Source organism: Salvelinus alpinus, chromosome 14 (genome assembly GCF_045679555.1).
Source record: "Salvelinus alpinus chromosome 14, SLU_Salpinus.1, whole genome shotgun sequence".
Classification (NCBI taxonomy): Eukaryota; Metazoa; Chordata; class Actinopteri; order Salmoniformes; family Salmonidae; genus Salvelinus; species Salvelinus alpinus.
In genome coordinates, this window is record NC_092099.1 from 46,350,694 (window position 1) to 46,367,265 (window position 16,572).

Consider the following 16,572-nt stretch of genomic DNA (forward strand, 5'->3'; position numbering starts at 1 on the left):
AGACCGCACTCAATGAGCTGTATACTGCCATAAGCAAATAGGAAATCGTTCATCCATAGGTGGCACTCCTAGTGGCCGGGGACTTTAATGCAGGGAAACTTAAATCCATTTTACCTCATTTCTACCAGCATGTTAAAATGTGCAACCAGATCATTTTTTAAAACTCTAGACCATCTTTACTCCACACAGAGACACGTAAGAAAAGCTCTCCCTAACCCTCCATTTGGCAAATCTGACCATAATTCTCAACTCCTGATTCCTGCTTACAAGTAAAAACTAAAGCAGGAAGCACAAGTGATTCAGTCAATAAGAAAGTGGTCAGATGATGCAGATGCTAAGCTACAGAACTATTTTGCTAACACAGACTGGAATATGTTCTGGGATTCTAACAATGACATTGAGGAGTACACCACATCAGTCACTGAGTCTGTAACACCACATCAGTCACTGGCTTCATCAATAAGTGCATCGATGACGTCGTCCCCACAGTGACCGTAGGTACATACCCCAACCAGAAGCTATGGATTACAGGCACTGAGCTAAAGGGTAGAGCTGCCGCTTTCAAGGAGCGGGACTCTAACCCGGAAGATTATAAGGAATCCCGCTATGCCCTCCGACGAACCATCAAACAGGGCAAAGCGTCAATACAGGACTAAGATAGAATCGTACTACACCGGCTCCGAAGCTCGTCGGATGTGGCAGGGCTTGCAAACTATTACAGACTACAAAGGGAAGCACAGCCGCGAGCTGCCCAGTGACACAAGCCTACCAGACGAGCTAAATTACTTCTATGCTCGCTTCAAGGCAAGCAACACTGAAGCATCAGCTGTTCCGGACGACTGTGTGATAACACTCTCCGTAGCCAATGTGAGTAAGACCTTTAAACAGGTCAACATTCACAAGGCCGTAGGGCCAGACGGATTACCAGGACGTGTACTCCAAGCATGCGCTGACCAACTGGCAAGTGTCTTCACTGACATTTTCAACCTGTCCCTGACTGAGTCTGTAATACCAACATGTTTCAAGCAGACCACCATAGTCCCTATGCCCAAGAACACTAAGGTAACCTGCCTAAATGACTACCGACCCGTAGCACTCACATCTGTAGCCATGAAGTGATTTGAAAGGCTCGTCATGGCTCACATCAACACCATCATCCCAGAAACCCTAGACCCACTCCAATTTGCATACCCCCCCAACAGATCCACAGATGACGCACTCAACACTGCCCTTTCCCACCAAGACAAAATGAACACCTATGTGAGAATGCTATTCATTGACTACAGCTTAGCACTGAACACCATAGTGCCCTCAATACTCATCACTAAGCTAAGGACCCTGGGACTAAACACCTCTGCAACTTGATCCTGGACTTCCTGACGGGCCGCCCCAGGTGGTATGGGTAGGTAACAACAAATCCGCCACACTGATCCTCAACACGGGGGCCCTTCAGGGGTGATTGCTCAGTCCCCTCCTGTGCTCCCTGTTCAATCATGATTGCACGGCCAGGCACAACACCATCATCAAGTTTGCCGATGACACAAGTGGTAGGCCTGATCACCAACAACGAGACAGCCTATAGGGAGGAGGTCAGCGACCTGACCGTGTGGTGCCAGGACAACAACCTCTCCCTCAATGTGATCAATACAAATTAGATGATTGTGGACTACGACGGGGCTGCAGTGGAGCAGGTTGAGAGCTTCAAGTTCCTTGGTGTCCACATCAACAAACTATAATGTTCCAAACACACCAAAACAGTCCTGAAGAGGGCACAACAAAGCCTATTCCCCCTCAGGAGACTGAAAAGATTTGGCATGGGTCCTCAGATCCTCAAAAGGTTCTACAGCTGAACCATCGAGAACATCCTGACTGGTTGCATCACTGCCTGGTAGGGCAACTGCTCTACCTACATGTACATATTACGTCGACTATTTGTTAGTAATATTTTTTTTATTTTTTTACTTGTATATATTTTTTTTACTTAAGAATATTTTCTTAAAACTTGTTAAAGCATTGTTGGTTAAGGGCTTATAAGTAAGCATTTCACCTTTTGTATTCGGCGCATGTGACAAATACAATTTGATATTGCTTCTTCCCAATACGATGAGCGACATCCACAGCCATACATCCTTTGGGGAAGTCCGGGGCCACACGGTTACACATGTCATTTACTATGCGCTTCCCATTCTCACCCTGGTCCTCGGGGACACCGTAAAACTGTAGCCCCCAGTCGATGTCGACTCTTCTCCTGTGCAGTGCATTTATCAGAGGTTGCAGTATTTGCACGTTTAAGCTCTTCGATACTCTCGTATGCATGATTCAGAGCTCTCAAGGTCAACGATTTTTGATGCGTTTTCGCGTATCTTTTTCTCCAGACCATCGTCTCTTTCGTTCATCTTTGCAGTGACAGCATTGATTATGTTGACCTGGAGTTCACTCAAAGACAATTCTTTGTGTTTTTTGGGTGCAGGACTATTGACTGGAGTTTCTGAATCAACCGAATGTCCAGATTTCTCCATTTCTTCTCCTGAGGAGTCAGGTGGCGTTTTCTCTCCGGTGTATGAGTGGTCAGCTAGCAACTACCTTCTCCTCCCTTTGCTCTTTCGCGCATATTTTTCTTCCATTTTGACTAGTTTCAGATCAAATTAGCGTCTACTGACCGTTGTTCTCGTGTTTACTATATACCGAGGTGTTACATTTAAGTAAGTTTGAGAGGGATAAAAGTTAAGTTTACACGGAGCAAGATAAAAGTCCATCTGCACTCGCCGCCATCTTCCTGGAACTCCTTTTTGGTTGCTAGCTTTACTGTTAGCTGCTTTGTGGTGCTCCTCTCTCTCCCACTGCTCCCTGCAGCCTGTGAGTTACCTAGCAACGAGTCTCCGCTCCAGTTTGCTCCTGGCTGACTGACTAAAGACAGCCATATAGTTGAGATACGAAAGCTACTTTGTAACTCTATATTACTATTTTCTCAAAAATAATAATTCCGGTCGATCAAGACACTTCCTATTTTATGACTGACGAGATTTGTTAAATTCTGGACACCAATTTAATTCCACTAAATTATGCAAATTAACCGATACGCATGACTGGTCAAATTTATTTTGGTTGTTAACCGTTGACAGTCAAGGCTAGGGACGTTATACCATATCGATCCATTTCATGTCAGGGAGGGCAGCATTACATGTTTATTTATAATTAATTTTTTTTACATAAAATATAAAAAGTGAGCACAAGCCGTAGAACCAAGCATTTCAAATGCTATACGATTCGCCTACCGTTTTCAGAGACTGCATAACATCAGTGTGTGTATTCACCTAGACTTGGCCTGATCGTGCTGCAGGCTACAGGCTGATTGTCTGGCTGAACAGAGTGTGGTCAGAGCCAGGCTGTTGCTGTCTCTGGGAGGGCAGATGTTGGGTCTGAGCTATACGATCCAGCGCTCCGAGGGCTGGAGTAGCACCTGTTGCCTGCCCCACTTTTAGACACGCACACAACACTAGCCTCCCTCCCTCCCTCCATCTATCAGTACAACTGGAGCCAACAGCTAGCTGGCACTCTCCCCACTGGCCTCAGGTAAACCCTTAAGCAGTAATTGGAAAAAGTACCCAATGCTCATACTTGAGTAAAAGTAACGATACCTTAATAGAAAATGACTTGAGTAAAAGTGCAAGTCACCCAGTAAAATAGTACTTGAGTAAAAGTCTAAAAGTATTTGGGTTTTAATATACTTAAGTGTCAAAAGTAAATGTAATTGCAAAAATATATTTAAGTATTAAAAGTATAAATTATTTCATATAAGCTTATATTAATCAAACCAGACAGAAGTTTTATTTATTTACGGATAGCCAGGGGCACGCTCCAACACTAAGACATAATTTACAAACGAAGCATGTGTTTAGTGAGTCCACCAGATCAGGGGCAGTAGGGATGATCAGGCATGTTCTCTTGATAAATGTGTGAATTGGACCATTGTCCTGTCCTGCTAAGCATTCAAAATATAACAAGTACTTTTGTGTGTCAGGGAAAATGTACGGAGTAAAAAGCACATTATTTTCTTTCGGATTATAGTGAAGCAAAAGCAGGCAAAAATATAAATAGTAAAGTACATATACCCCCCAAAAACAACTTAAGTAGTACTTTAAAGTATTTTTACTTAAGTACTGCCACTAACACACTACATGCTCTCTAAGAGCCACTTAAGCCCCATCACATGTAGACCTTCTAGTACCCAGATGAATTTCATACTTACAGTTGACAGCAACCAAGGGCCAGGAAATAATGAAATCCCTCACGATCAAGTCAACATGGGATCCTCATGAATGCTTAATTGTTTTTTCATAGTATTACTGTCCTCGCATGACATGCAGAACATTGTAGGACATATATGATAATGAAGTAATGCATGCCTGTGTTCTGCTCACCATCACCAGTGCCAATCCATGCCATAGGCCTAATGCTCAGGCACAATACATGAGAGCCTTGTCCCATTAACATATGAATGATTTATTGACCCACATACAGTTGCCTGCAATTGTTACACATACCACCACTGGCAGCAGCACTTGAACCAACACCACAACTGTCACACAAATAGAGCAACAACAAAAAAATAATGGACTATTCATTCACTATTTGTGGATGGACTATTCAGCCAAAATCCTTTTTTCACAGCATGTTGAAATAACACGAGGTTTGGTCAACTTACCTTCAGATATGATCCGTAATACTTGGTTACAAAGGGACTGTCACACTGGCTGAGGACCGTTATTTCCTGTTGAATGTCTTCGATTTCATCCTCAGCCTCCTCGAGGTCAATTATCTTAATGGCCACTACTTTCTGAGTCCGATTGTCAACGCCTTTGAACACCTCTCCAAAAGAGCCTTTCCCTATCCTCTCCAGCTTGGTGAACAGCTCCTCCGGATCAGCTTTAAAGTTCTGAGGGAAGGAGAGAAACAGGGCTGTGGTAAGGACAGCAGAGCAACATTCAAATCACAGGTAAAGAAGGACCATTCAATCAAGAGATTAAGCATAGGTTTTTATTCTATGATTGTAGCCTGTCTGGGTTTAAATAATAGTCCAATAACAAGCATGAGCTGGCACATCCCCTCCCCCAAAAATATAAAAAGTTAGTAGAGATGCTGACTAACGGTGCGTAAACTGTACGCTATAAAAGAGAGTTGGACCCTTTATATACAATCTCCCAGTTTTATTGGGTAAACCACCAATGTTGCAGCATCACTGTGCCTTCTTCAGGGTGATGTCATGAATGAATTGAACCGGGTTATGTAGACAAACAGCGCAATTAGTGCAACCAATGACAATAGTGAGGGGTGTGTCATAGTTATTAGGGTGGTGAGACATTTTTAAAAATGAAACTGTTAATGGGCTGGGCATACGAAGGATGATTTCCACAGAGCTGGTACTGTGTGTTCCCTCAGTGAGTGATTGAACAGCCAGCAATTCCTTGTGACAGGATTTCAGAACATGGTTGCTGATGTTATCTGGGCCAGTGGCTTTGTTGACTGATATTTGTTTTATATATCCTATGAACATTTGCTTCCTGTATAACCAAATGAATTTCCCTTGCGCTAGAGATAATGTTCACACAACAGCTCACCTTCCTCAGTACAAAATCCAGATAAAAAATAAAAAAAAGAATTATGGTAGATTTGGTAAAGTGTTCAGACTAGGGCTGTCCCCAACTACAACAAAAATCTTGGTCGACCGAAAGTCGTTTGTAACTTTCGACTAGTCTATTGGTAGAATTTTTTAGGGGTGTATTTTTCCATAAATAGACACACCCTATGTGTTTTAATAAAATCCACTATAGACAGAGTTTGTCTGATACTTTAAAAACATACGGTTTGATGAAATATGCCTCAAGAGGGCACCAGAGATCTAGATAACCAGAAGCAAAAAAAATTATCCTGACCCAACTATTGTCCTATTGTCCTCTCCTGAAGTTGCCGGTAATAGGCGACACGAGGAGTCGGCAACCACTCATGTCGAATGCCAATTTATCTTACCATTTTTACTGATATGCGTGCCAGTTATGGTTTTCATATGCACATTTGTGAAACCGTTTCATTTAAATGTATAATAACGTCTTCATATCTTAAAATCATTGTCATGTGGTTAATCAAAATTATATCTAAATCTATATGAAAATGACAAACCTAAAAAGTAACTTTATTGCTAACTATGTAAAATTAGCCTACATAAAGCAACAAAAAACAACAAGAAAACATTGTAGCCTGGTGACCCATGAGGCAGCGTACAACTGGCCCAGCGTCGTCCGGGTTAGGGGAGGGTTTGGCCGGCTGGGTTGTCCTTGTCCCATCGCGCTCTAGCGACTCCTGTTGCAGGCCGGGCGCATGCACGCTAACATGGTCGCCAGTTGTGGGTTTCCTCCGACATTGGTGCGGCTGGTGTCCGGGTTAAGCGAGCAGTGTGTCAAGAAGCAGTGCGGCTTGGCAGGGTCGTGTTTCGAAGGACACATGGCTCTCGACTTTCGCCTCTCCCGAGACCGTACGGGAGATGCAGTGATGGGACAAGACTAACTACCAATTGGATATCACGAAATTGGGGACTTTACAGCCTTATTCTAAAATGGATTCAACTATTTTTTCCCCCATCAATCTACACACAATGCCCCATAATGACAAAACGAAAACAGATTTTAGAAATGTTTGCATATTTACTAAAAATAAAAAACAGAAATACATTTTACATAAGTATTCAGACCCTTTGCTATGAGACTCAAAATTGAGTACAGGTACATCCTGTTTCCATTGATCATCCTTGAGATATTTCTACAACTTGGAGTCCACCTGTGGTAAATTCAATTGGATTGGACATGATTTGGAAAGGCACACATCTGTCAATATAAGGTCCCACAGTTGACAGTGCATGTCAGAGCAAAAACCAAGCCATGAGGTCAAAGGAATTGTCTGTAGAGCTCCGAGACAGGATTGTGTCGCAGCACAGATCTGGGGAAGGGTACCAAAAATGTTCTGCAGCATTGAAGGTCCCCAAGAACACAGTGGCCTCCATCATTCTTAAGTGGAAGAATTTGGAACCAACAAGACTCTTCCTAGAGCTGGCCGCCCGGCCAAACTGAGCAATCGGCGGAGAAGGGCCTTGGTCAGGGAGATGACCAAGAACCCGGTGGTCACTCTGACAGAGCTCCAGAGTTCCTCTGTGGAGAAACTTCCAGAAGGACAACCATTTCTGCAGGACTCCACCAATCTGGCATTTATGGTAGTGGCCAGACGCAAGCCACTCCTCAGTAAAAGGCACATGACAGGCCGCTTGGCATTTGCCAAAAGGCACCTAAAGACTCGCCAGACCATGAGAACCAAGATTATCTGGTCTGATGAAACCAAGATTGAACTCTTTGGCCACCATTCCTACGGTGAAGCATGGTGGTGGCAGCATCATGCTGTGGGGATGTTTTTCAGCTGCAGGGAGACTAGTCCAGATCGAGGGAAAGATGAACGGAGCAAAGTACAGAGAGATCCTTGATGAAAACCTGCTCCAGAGTGCTCAGGACCTCAGATTGGGGCGAAGGTTCACCTTCCAACAGGACAATAACCTTAAGTACACGGCCAAGACAATGCAGGAGTGGCTTCAGGACAAGTTTCCAAATGTCCTTGAGTGGCCCAGCCAGAGCCCAGACTTGAACCTGATCTATTATCTCGAGAGACCTGAAAATAGCTGTGCAGCCACGCTCCACATTTTTCAGCAGTGGTGGCGGGCTGGGGGGATACCTACTATCTAGGGAAAGGGGGATACCTAGTCAGTTGTACAACAATGCATTCAACTGAAATGAGTCTTCCACATGTGTTTAGGGAGCGATGAGCCTCAGGGTGCAGACTGACTGTAGTGGACCACGCAATCTGGTGGTGCAGCTGGGAGAGGATCAGACTCATGCTTTTTATAGGGATGTTTTAGCAGTGGTGATAAACCTGACTGTGGAGGTTCCCAGCATGTGGAGCCTGTAGTCACAGTGCCCAGTGTTGTTCTTCCCACCAATCTGACAGAGCTTGAGAGGATCTGCAGAAAAGAACGGGAGAAACTCCCCAAATACAGGTGTGCCAAGCTTGTAGCGTCATACACAAGAAAACTCGAGGCTGTAACTGCTGCCAAAAGTGCTTCAACAAAGTACTGAGTAAAGGGTCTGAATACTTATGTAAATTTGATATTTCCAATTTTTTTATTTTGTATAAACAAAACAGTTTTGGCTATGTCATTATGGGGTATTGTTTGTAGATTGAGGGGGGAAAAAACAATTGAATCAATTTTAGAATAAGGCTGTAATGTAACGAAATGTGGAAAAAGTCAAGGGGTCTGAATACTTTCCAAATACACTGTAAACAGTACCAGCACCCAAAATGAGTACCGGAACCTATTTCAGCCCAAGTCAAGCACTGATAAGAAGTTATCATGTAGGCCTATTTTATGACGTTTCCACTGGATCAGAGCATGACATTTTTCACTTTCACGCTGAGTGGTTATCAAAAGGAAGTGAGCTGGAAAGATTTTTCAAAAACATTGAGTAACTATTGTAAATTCTCAATGGATGAAGGGTTACATACTCTGCTACATGGTAAGACTATTAAGGCTCTGTTCAGTTATTAATGCTTCACTGGGCCAATCACAGAACGCTATAATACAAAGGATTCTGGTGTGGGGGGGGGGGGGCACAGCTTTGGAATCCCAAAGCTGAAACCAATAATATCATTATTATACCCCTGAGAAACTCAAGCAGCTTGAGGAATTCATTCTAAAACACCCGTAACAACCAATAGGTGAACAGCACCACTAATCCTATAGCTTTAGTTTGGCCTTATTGACAAACAAAGCAGTCTTTCACACTTTCTGCCCTGCAATAGCGACTCTTTGGTCACTTGCCTTTATCCATTTTTGTCAAATAGGCCTATGTTTCTGTAAGTTAGGCTATCAGTGTTTCCCTTAGGATGTTTTTCAGCAGTGGTGGCGGGCTGGGTGATACCTACTATGTAGGGAAAGGGGGATACCTAGTCAGTTGTACAACTGAATGCATTCAACTGAAATGTGTCTTCCACATTTAACCCAACCATCAATCAAAGAGGTGCGGGGGGCTGCCTTAATATACATCCACGTCATCGGCGCCCGGGGAACACAGGGTTAACTGCCTTGCTCAGGGGCAGAACAACAGCTCAAGGATTTGATCCAGCAACCTTTCGGTTACTGCCCAACGCTCCTACCTGCCAGGTTACCTGCCAACCCTACTGGGACTATCTACTGGGACTTTGTACTTTGGCCAGTGAAGTGGGAAATTGTGAAGCAGCTCAACCTAACAAGAAAATCCCGATATGATAAATAGTGAGAAAATCTCTTGGAGTAAAAAAAATCTAAACATCAATACGGACAGTGAAAGAATAGAACCAAGGCCTCGTCCATAAAGATGGTGAATAGCTTGGAGCAGGAACACAACACCCCCTCCCCTCAGACAGGCCCTCTTTCCCCCCCCTGTGGTCTACAAAGGAGGGGATGGTCCTCTTCACGCTTGACATTACAATTCACTTCCTGCACTGCAACGATTAACTGCCTGAAGCACTTTTGTTCCAAATAATGGAACGGTATATTATGCTGCACGACAGAAATAGTGTGAAGGAACATTTCCCAGTGACAATACTTTGTTTTATAGGCGAACGATGTCCAATTAATTTCATTACAGGCATAAAGATTTCATATCCCTATACACTAATCGCAATTTGATACCCATTATGGGGCATTCTGGAAAGAGAGAGGAACTTGATTTGCTTGCACTAGAATTATAGTTTAATTTACCATAAAAACAATGCTGAACAGCTAGCCTATTGTTCTCATAACAACCCATGGAGAATGTTGTAAATCTGCTCCATTAAAAAGAGGCAAAGAGACGACTAATATGTTGACATGAGTTGAAAGGGGGGGTGAAGAAAAAAAGAATAATAAATAAAAATAAAAATAAATAGAAGAATAAAGCCTGTCACAACCACAGAGCAGTCATCCAGGTGACAAATCATCCTATTGACACTGACCTCAATGGGAAAAACAACACTGGGTTACTTTGTTGAAGCACTTTTGGCAGCAGTTACAGCCTCGAGTTTTCTTGTGTATGACGCTACAAGCTTGGCACACCTGTATTTGGGGAGTTTCTCCCGTTCTTCTCTGCAGATCCTCTCGAGCTCTGTCAGATTGGTGGGAACAACAACACTGGGCACTGTGACTACAGGCTCCACATGCTGGGAACCTCCACAGTCAGGTTTATCACCACTGCTAAAACATCCCTAAAAAAAGCATGAGTCTGATCCTCTCCCAGCTGCACCACCAGATTGCGTGGTCCACTGCAGTCAGTCTGCACCCTGAGGCTCATCACCCACCCCCAGCCCCATATACACACACTCCACTTCTCCCTCTGGGTCAGCGCTACCGAGGCCAAGCCTGAATGAACCATGTTGCCACCATTCAGGAGAGAACAGTACAGTGGTGAAACATGGCTCTATTCATGCAGCTCAAGGCTATCTCGCGGTGGTGCCCCATGAGAATGACAGTCATATGTCCATTGTCGGAATGACCTAGATACCTAGTTTTCTTACAAGTTAAGTCATGTCCTGGCAGCTTTCTTGTTGACTGCCTGCACTGAAAAATGTCAAGAATGTTTATTAAGAGGAAAGATTTACTTTCCACTGCCTCAAAACTGGCAGGGACCTCAGTAACATGTTGCTGTTTCGCTTTCATGTTTCCTTGTTGAATAAAAGGTGTTTAGTGGTTCAGCCATTGAGTCGTGCTTAAAATGTATTGGCTTTCTGAGTAATCACAAATAATTAATGTGCATTAGTGTAACACTACAGGGAAATAATTTCAGTTGTAGCTCAGGATTTGGCTTAAATGGCAAACACTTATTGTTCTAGCAGCATGCTAAATAGTTTATATATTGTAAAACAGATGCTTAACTTTGCCATCCAGTCTGTCTCTGACAGGACTGTCAGAGACAGACTGTACCACATGGGGCCAATCTGGCCACATCTCTGCTGAACATAAATATGGCTCAATAGATTGGCCTCATCAGTGGGCATTTTTCTGGTGCAAAGAATCCAATACCTTGTGTCTTTCCATAGTTGGCTAGCTAAATGGATAGTTTATTAGTTAACGTTAACTAGTTAACTAACACAGCTAGTGAGGATGTGATCATAAATAAAGTCAAGTTACTGATCACGTAATCGAGTCAGTATCGTTAGTAAGGTTAGCTGGCTAACAAGTTTGCTAAAGTATTACAAAGAAATTGAGGGAGACCGACTACTTGATGAACTAAGACAAAAATCTTACCTGCATCCCTGGAATGCCACTCTGAACCGGGGAATGAGCCATGTCGTCATAAAATAAACAATCAACAAAATTCGTACTCGGTTGACGCCACTTTGTTTGCTAGCTAAATGAGTTACTGTAGCTAACCCAAATCGGAGGAGTGCAAAGCTGTTTATGTCCAGCTAATGATACCTTGCGTTATTGGAATTAAAATGCCGGATTTACAAAGTCCCTAGCTATCACGGAATCAGCTCAAAAACATTGCTTGTTTTTTTAGCTGCAATGTCTTGAAGTTGTCCCTCTTCCGCAGATAGCAAACTAGCTAACGTTAGCCAGCTAAATCTTCAACAGAAGAACAAACTATGCTCTGCACAAGTCTCACCAAACCTTAAATGTTTTCGAGAATATCCGATGAAAAGTGAGAATAATATAATAAATTGAGGATAGTTGTCTCATTTGTTGCCCTGTCCTCATCACTTTTCTCTATTGCCCTCCGCCATTTTGATAGCTGTCATTCTCACATTAGGGAAACCCTTCAGAAAAACTACAGCGGTGCGCAGCGAACCGGAATATTCCTCCAGGGAAGCTCCCAAACAATCAAGACCCACGCCATTGGCCGTTCGATAGCCAATGGGCTCTCAGCAACGCTTCCACCGCCGCGTCGGAGGAGACTGCATACCGCGTTCAAAGCGGCAAAGTAGCTAGCTAGGTACTGTCGGGAGTCACTGTGGAAATTCAGCCAGCTCTGATTGACTGACAAATATTGACGTATATACCATGCTATATAAACTGAGCCAACTGGCTAAAGAATTAGATAGGATTACGAGTAGAAGTTCAGGTTTTTAGATACACAAACTACAGTTATGCTGGTAATGGATTGCCTCTCTCTCCCACTCCCAACTTTCAGTCTGTATAGTTGCATTGTGTCCTTTTACCATGATGTCCCACAAGGCAAGGGGTTGACAACAATGATGTAGTATGTTTAATACAACTTTAATAAATATGTCTATGTTTAATAAAGCTGAATTGTTGATTGATATCAGTTGATATGACTTGAGTTGTCTCTTATTACTAAACCTCCTGGTATGGGATTTGAATATATGAATACCTTAATTATCTGCCGATCAGCTGCCCCGTGTCTTCCCCTCAGAAATACACTTGTTGTGAGAAGAAACTTATTGGAGAGAGAGAGGTAGGTTAAGTCTCAGTGATTGATGAAAATAGTTAAAAATATATATATATATATATTTGTCTAGAATGTATGACCCGTCATTACAATATAGCTTTTGGTTGACAGACAAGTCGGAGCGCTTACTAAACATCACTTCAGCAGTCTGAGTTAATTCACCTCTCGGAGAGTGTCCTCTCGATAGGCCTACTGCAGTGGACTTGGCGATTTGGTGGCCCGTTTTTTAAAAAGACTTGAGGGGCCCCACTAACCCCAATTTGGTAATTGAAGAAAAATATGACTGTGGGGGAGGTAGAGGTGGTTTATAAGGTAAAGGACATGGGTGAGGTAAAGGTAGAGGAGTGAAATGATATGCTGTATTTGTTATATTCTTCCAGAATGGAATTCTTGACAAGTATATTTTTAAATGAATTAAGAAAGAGCACTATCAAAAGAAGTCATGGGGCAGAGGTGGAGGTGGTTGAGGCTGAGGAGTTCATCGAAAGCTACATCCGTGACCTTGATGGGTTGGTCATAATGTCTGCAAAAGTCGCGAACGACACAGGGCAAGAGGAAAGTCGACACGGCAGCCACATGACACCAGGGCAAACAGTTGTAAACTCTCAATGTAACATGTTATACCTCTTCTGTTTTATTGTTCCATTTAGGGCCTTCATGATTAAAGGAGGTGGGGGCCTTAAAGGATGTCTTCTATGCTGGTTCCACGTCCTGCAGGTAAAATAAGATTAGGATTACCTTTATGTGTTTGACCTATACTCCCATCAATATGGTTTAGAACCAAACACTCCATATCTATAGCGGTTGTACAATTATTGGACAATAAACAAACAAAGTTTATAAGGAAATCTCAAGTACAAGTGAAGAGGAATGAGTGAATTTTATTGAAAAGAAAAGCATTAAAGAACATTTCTGTTTATACAGCAGAAAAGTGACTTTCTGTTAAATAAAAATTAAAAACCCATTGCTTCCCAAATATAAAATGATTTCTTTAACATTTGAATAAACACTCAAATGGTAAAAGCTTAATATAACTTCCACAGTAGGTCTCTGAATAAACACTAGAATTGCTTTGAAAAGAAGGATGAACATAATCTTTACAATGTATTATTGAACCCAACACTGCAAGACACTGTACCTTGCAAAATACAAATATTGCACTCCTTTTTTATATACATGAATAAACAGCTTGGAATATACTTATATGCAATGGCTTTAAATATTTAAAAAAAAAATCCCATTCTAAGACATTTAAGTGATTACGGACGCTAACGCTAACTTTTTCATAGGAGGCTCTTTTTCCAATAAATTGCAGCTTTGTAGAAATATAACAAGACTTTGTGTACATGTACAGAGAGATGAATGCCAATGTATGCAGCATATATTTAAGCAATAAGGCACGTCAGGGGTCTAGTATATGGCCAATATTCCCTCGGCTAAGGGCTGTTCTTATGTACGATGCAACACGGAGTGCCTGGATACAGCCATTAGCCGTGCTATATTGGCCATATACCACGAACCCCTGACGTGCCTTATTGCTCTTATAAACTGGTTACTAACGTAATTAAAAAAGTAAAAATATTTGTTTTTGTCATACCCGTGGTAAATGGTCTGATATACCACAGCTTTCAGCCAATCAGCATTCAGGGCTCAAACCACCTGGTTTATAATGTTCGTCAAGACATCAATACATAGAAAATCACTTGAAGAGTTCAGAGCAGAAGACAAATGATCGAAACAAACAGAGAGCTAGTGACATCACATGCACATTTCTGTCGCTTTAAGGATCCCTATGGGGACGGCTCCACAGGAAACACTACCAGTGATGTCATATACAGTGGCAAGAAAAAGTATGTCAACCCTTTTGAATTACCTGGATTTCTGCATAAATTTGACATAAAATTTGATCTGATTTTCATCTAAGTCACAACAATAGACATACACAGTGTAGCAACAGTGCGGAATTTCTCCATTTATAGACAATTTGTCTTACCGCGGACTGATGAACATCAAGGCCTTTAGAGATACTTTTGTAACCCTTTCCAGCTTTATGGAAGTCGACAAATCTTAATCTTAGGTCTTCTGCGATCTCTTTTGTTCGAGGCATGGTTCATATCAGGCAATGCTTCTTGTGAATAGCAAACTCAAATACATTTTGTGAGTGTTTTTTATAGGGCAAGGCAGCTCTAACCAACATCTCCAATCTCATCTCATTGATTGGACTCCAGATAAGCTGACTCCTGACTCCAATTAGCTTTTGGAGAAGTCATTAGCCTAGGGGTTCACATACTTTTTCCAACCTACACTGTGAATGTTTAAATTATGTATTCAATCAATCCTCATGGATGAATGTCCCTGGTCCCATCCTCCACAGAGTGACTGTACTCTATACAACAGTGTAACACAGTCCTTTGTCCTGGCCCATTGGACAAGCCAGAGAAGGTGTGAGAGAAAATGAACAGAACATCAATATTGTCTCAGTTTAGCCAGAAGCAAACTTGATGATAAGGAGAACAGAAAAGCAGGAATGGCCACTCATGGCAGCGCTGGCACAGAGCGTTGAAGTCAGGAGTCAGCCAATCCCGGTGGGTCTCACACCACAGAGGAGGAGTTGGGCATGCCCACGATGGTGGCACCGCTGGGGGTACCACTGATGACGTTGAAGATGTGCAGTGAGTCTGGAAGAACGCTCTTCATGCCATCCTCCACTGGAATGATCTGGAAGGGAGCGACGGAGGGTGTTCAAGATTATGCTAAAGGAACAAATTATTCTTTCAGACAACTTAGTAAGAATGAATCACACGTAGTATAGCCCATGCCAAAGATGTTTTACCATCCAATCTGCTCATGTCAGCACAAAGGAAAAACAGAGGGAAAAGGGGGTTATCAAATATCACAATAGCATGATATTATATTATAAAATGACTATGAAATCCCAATGCCTAACTAATAATAACTGTTACTTTCATAATAATACTCAAATTAAACTGTTTTACGAGTATTGCAATCAAAACAAACACAACAGATTCTTCCAAAATGTACAAATATTCAAAAACGGCTGATGAACAAACAATGATGGATCCCAATGTTTGTTACGCTAGCAGATAACTCATGCTTACTGGCTCGTGCATGATGTCAGACAGCTCTCTGGCCAGGTCTCTGTAATTGGCCTTCATCTCGTCATGGTACTCCTGCTGGTCCTCTTTAATCAGCCGCTCGTTGATGCCCAGGCCATGGCCACACGCCTCCACAAACTGCCTGCTCCACAAAAGGCCAGTGTCATACATTTTTATTTTTTATTTTTTTACCCCCCTTTTTCTCCCCAATTTCGTGATATCCAATTGTTAGTAGTTACTATCTTGTCTCATCGCTACAACTCCCATACGGGCTCGGGAGAGACGAAGGTCGAAAGCCATGCGTCCTCCGAAACACAACCCAACCTAGCCACACTGCTTCTTAATACTGCGCGCATCCAACCCGGAAGCCAGCCGCACCAATGTGTCAGAGGAAACACCGTGCACCTGGCAACCTTGGTTAGCGTGCACTGCGCCCGGCCCGCCACAGGAGTCGCTGGTGCGCGATGAGACAAGGATATCCCTACCGGCCAAACCCTCCCTAACCCGGACGACGCTTAACACATTTTTAAAAGGGAACAAGTCTTCATTTTAACTGTGAATATTCAGTCTACAATATTTTAGAAATAATATACAAGTTTAGAATATTACACTTCTTCAGTTTTCCCACTTTGTAGTTATTGCACTGGTGTTCCAGAAATCAAGCCTGTGAATAGAATGTGTCTGACTATATGGTGGAAAGACTACTGTATTTATTTCATTTTTACTTTTGCGTTTTACTAAGAAAAGGCTATGCTTTTTATTTAAGTAGTATGTGTTCAGGAAGTGGAAATTAGTCTAAGCTATAAGAAGTTTGTTAATGGATATTTATATTTTGTGTTTTAAGTTATCACTTCAGTTTTACTTGGTGTCTGGGCGCAAACCCAGAGTCTCTGGTGGCACAGCTAGCGCTGCGATGTAGTGCCCTAGACCACTGC

The 16,572-nt window shown here is 42.5% G+C and overlaps 2 protein-coding genes across 8 annotated transcripts in view; both read right to left on the bottom strand.

Moving 5' to 3' along the window:
• The window catches only part of LOC139538973 (serine/threonine-protein kinase 24-like), a 34,786-nt gene extending 22,743 nt beyond the window's left edge, over positions 1-12,043 (bottom strand). Inside the window, exons 1-2 of one of the 2 annotated variants that reach the window (XM_071341586.1) lie at positions 11,357-12,043; positions 4,706-4,936 (exon numbers count right to left, since the gene is read on the bottom strand). In XM_071341586.1, the coding sequence (XP_071197687.1) occupies positions 4,706-4,936; positions 11,357-11,398 (273 nt within the window). In that variant the 5' untranslated portion in view covers positions 11,399-12,043. Of the gene's footprint in view, positions 1-2,047; positions 2,860-4,705; positions 4,937-11,356 lie in introns of those variants that run through there. The other variant, XM_071341587.1, reaches the window with a different exon arrangement.
• A 1,343-nt stretch (positions 12,044-13,386) lies between these two features.
• The window catches only part of LOC139538975 (dedicator of cytokinesis protein 9-like), a 198,091-nt gene continuing 194,905 nt past the window's right edge, over positions 13,387-16,572 (bottom strand). For all 6 annotated transcript variants that reach the window (XM_071341595.1, XM_071341588.1, XM_071341594.1 and 3 more), the window contains 2 exons: positions 15,641-15,779; positions 13,387-15,239 (listed from right to left, as the gene is read on the bottom strand). In XM_071341595.1, coding sequence (XP_071197696.1) covers positions 15,114-15,239; positions 15,641-15,779 — 265 coding nt within the window. In that variant the 3' untranslated portion in view covers positions 13,387-15,113. The remainder of the gene's footprint in view (positions 15,240-15,640; positions 15,780-16,572) is intronic.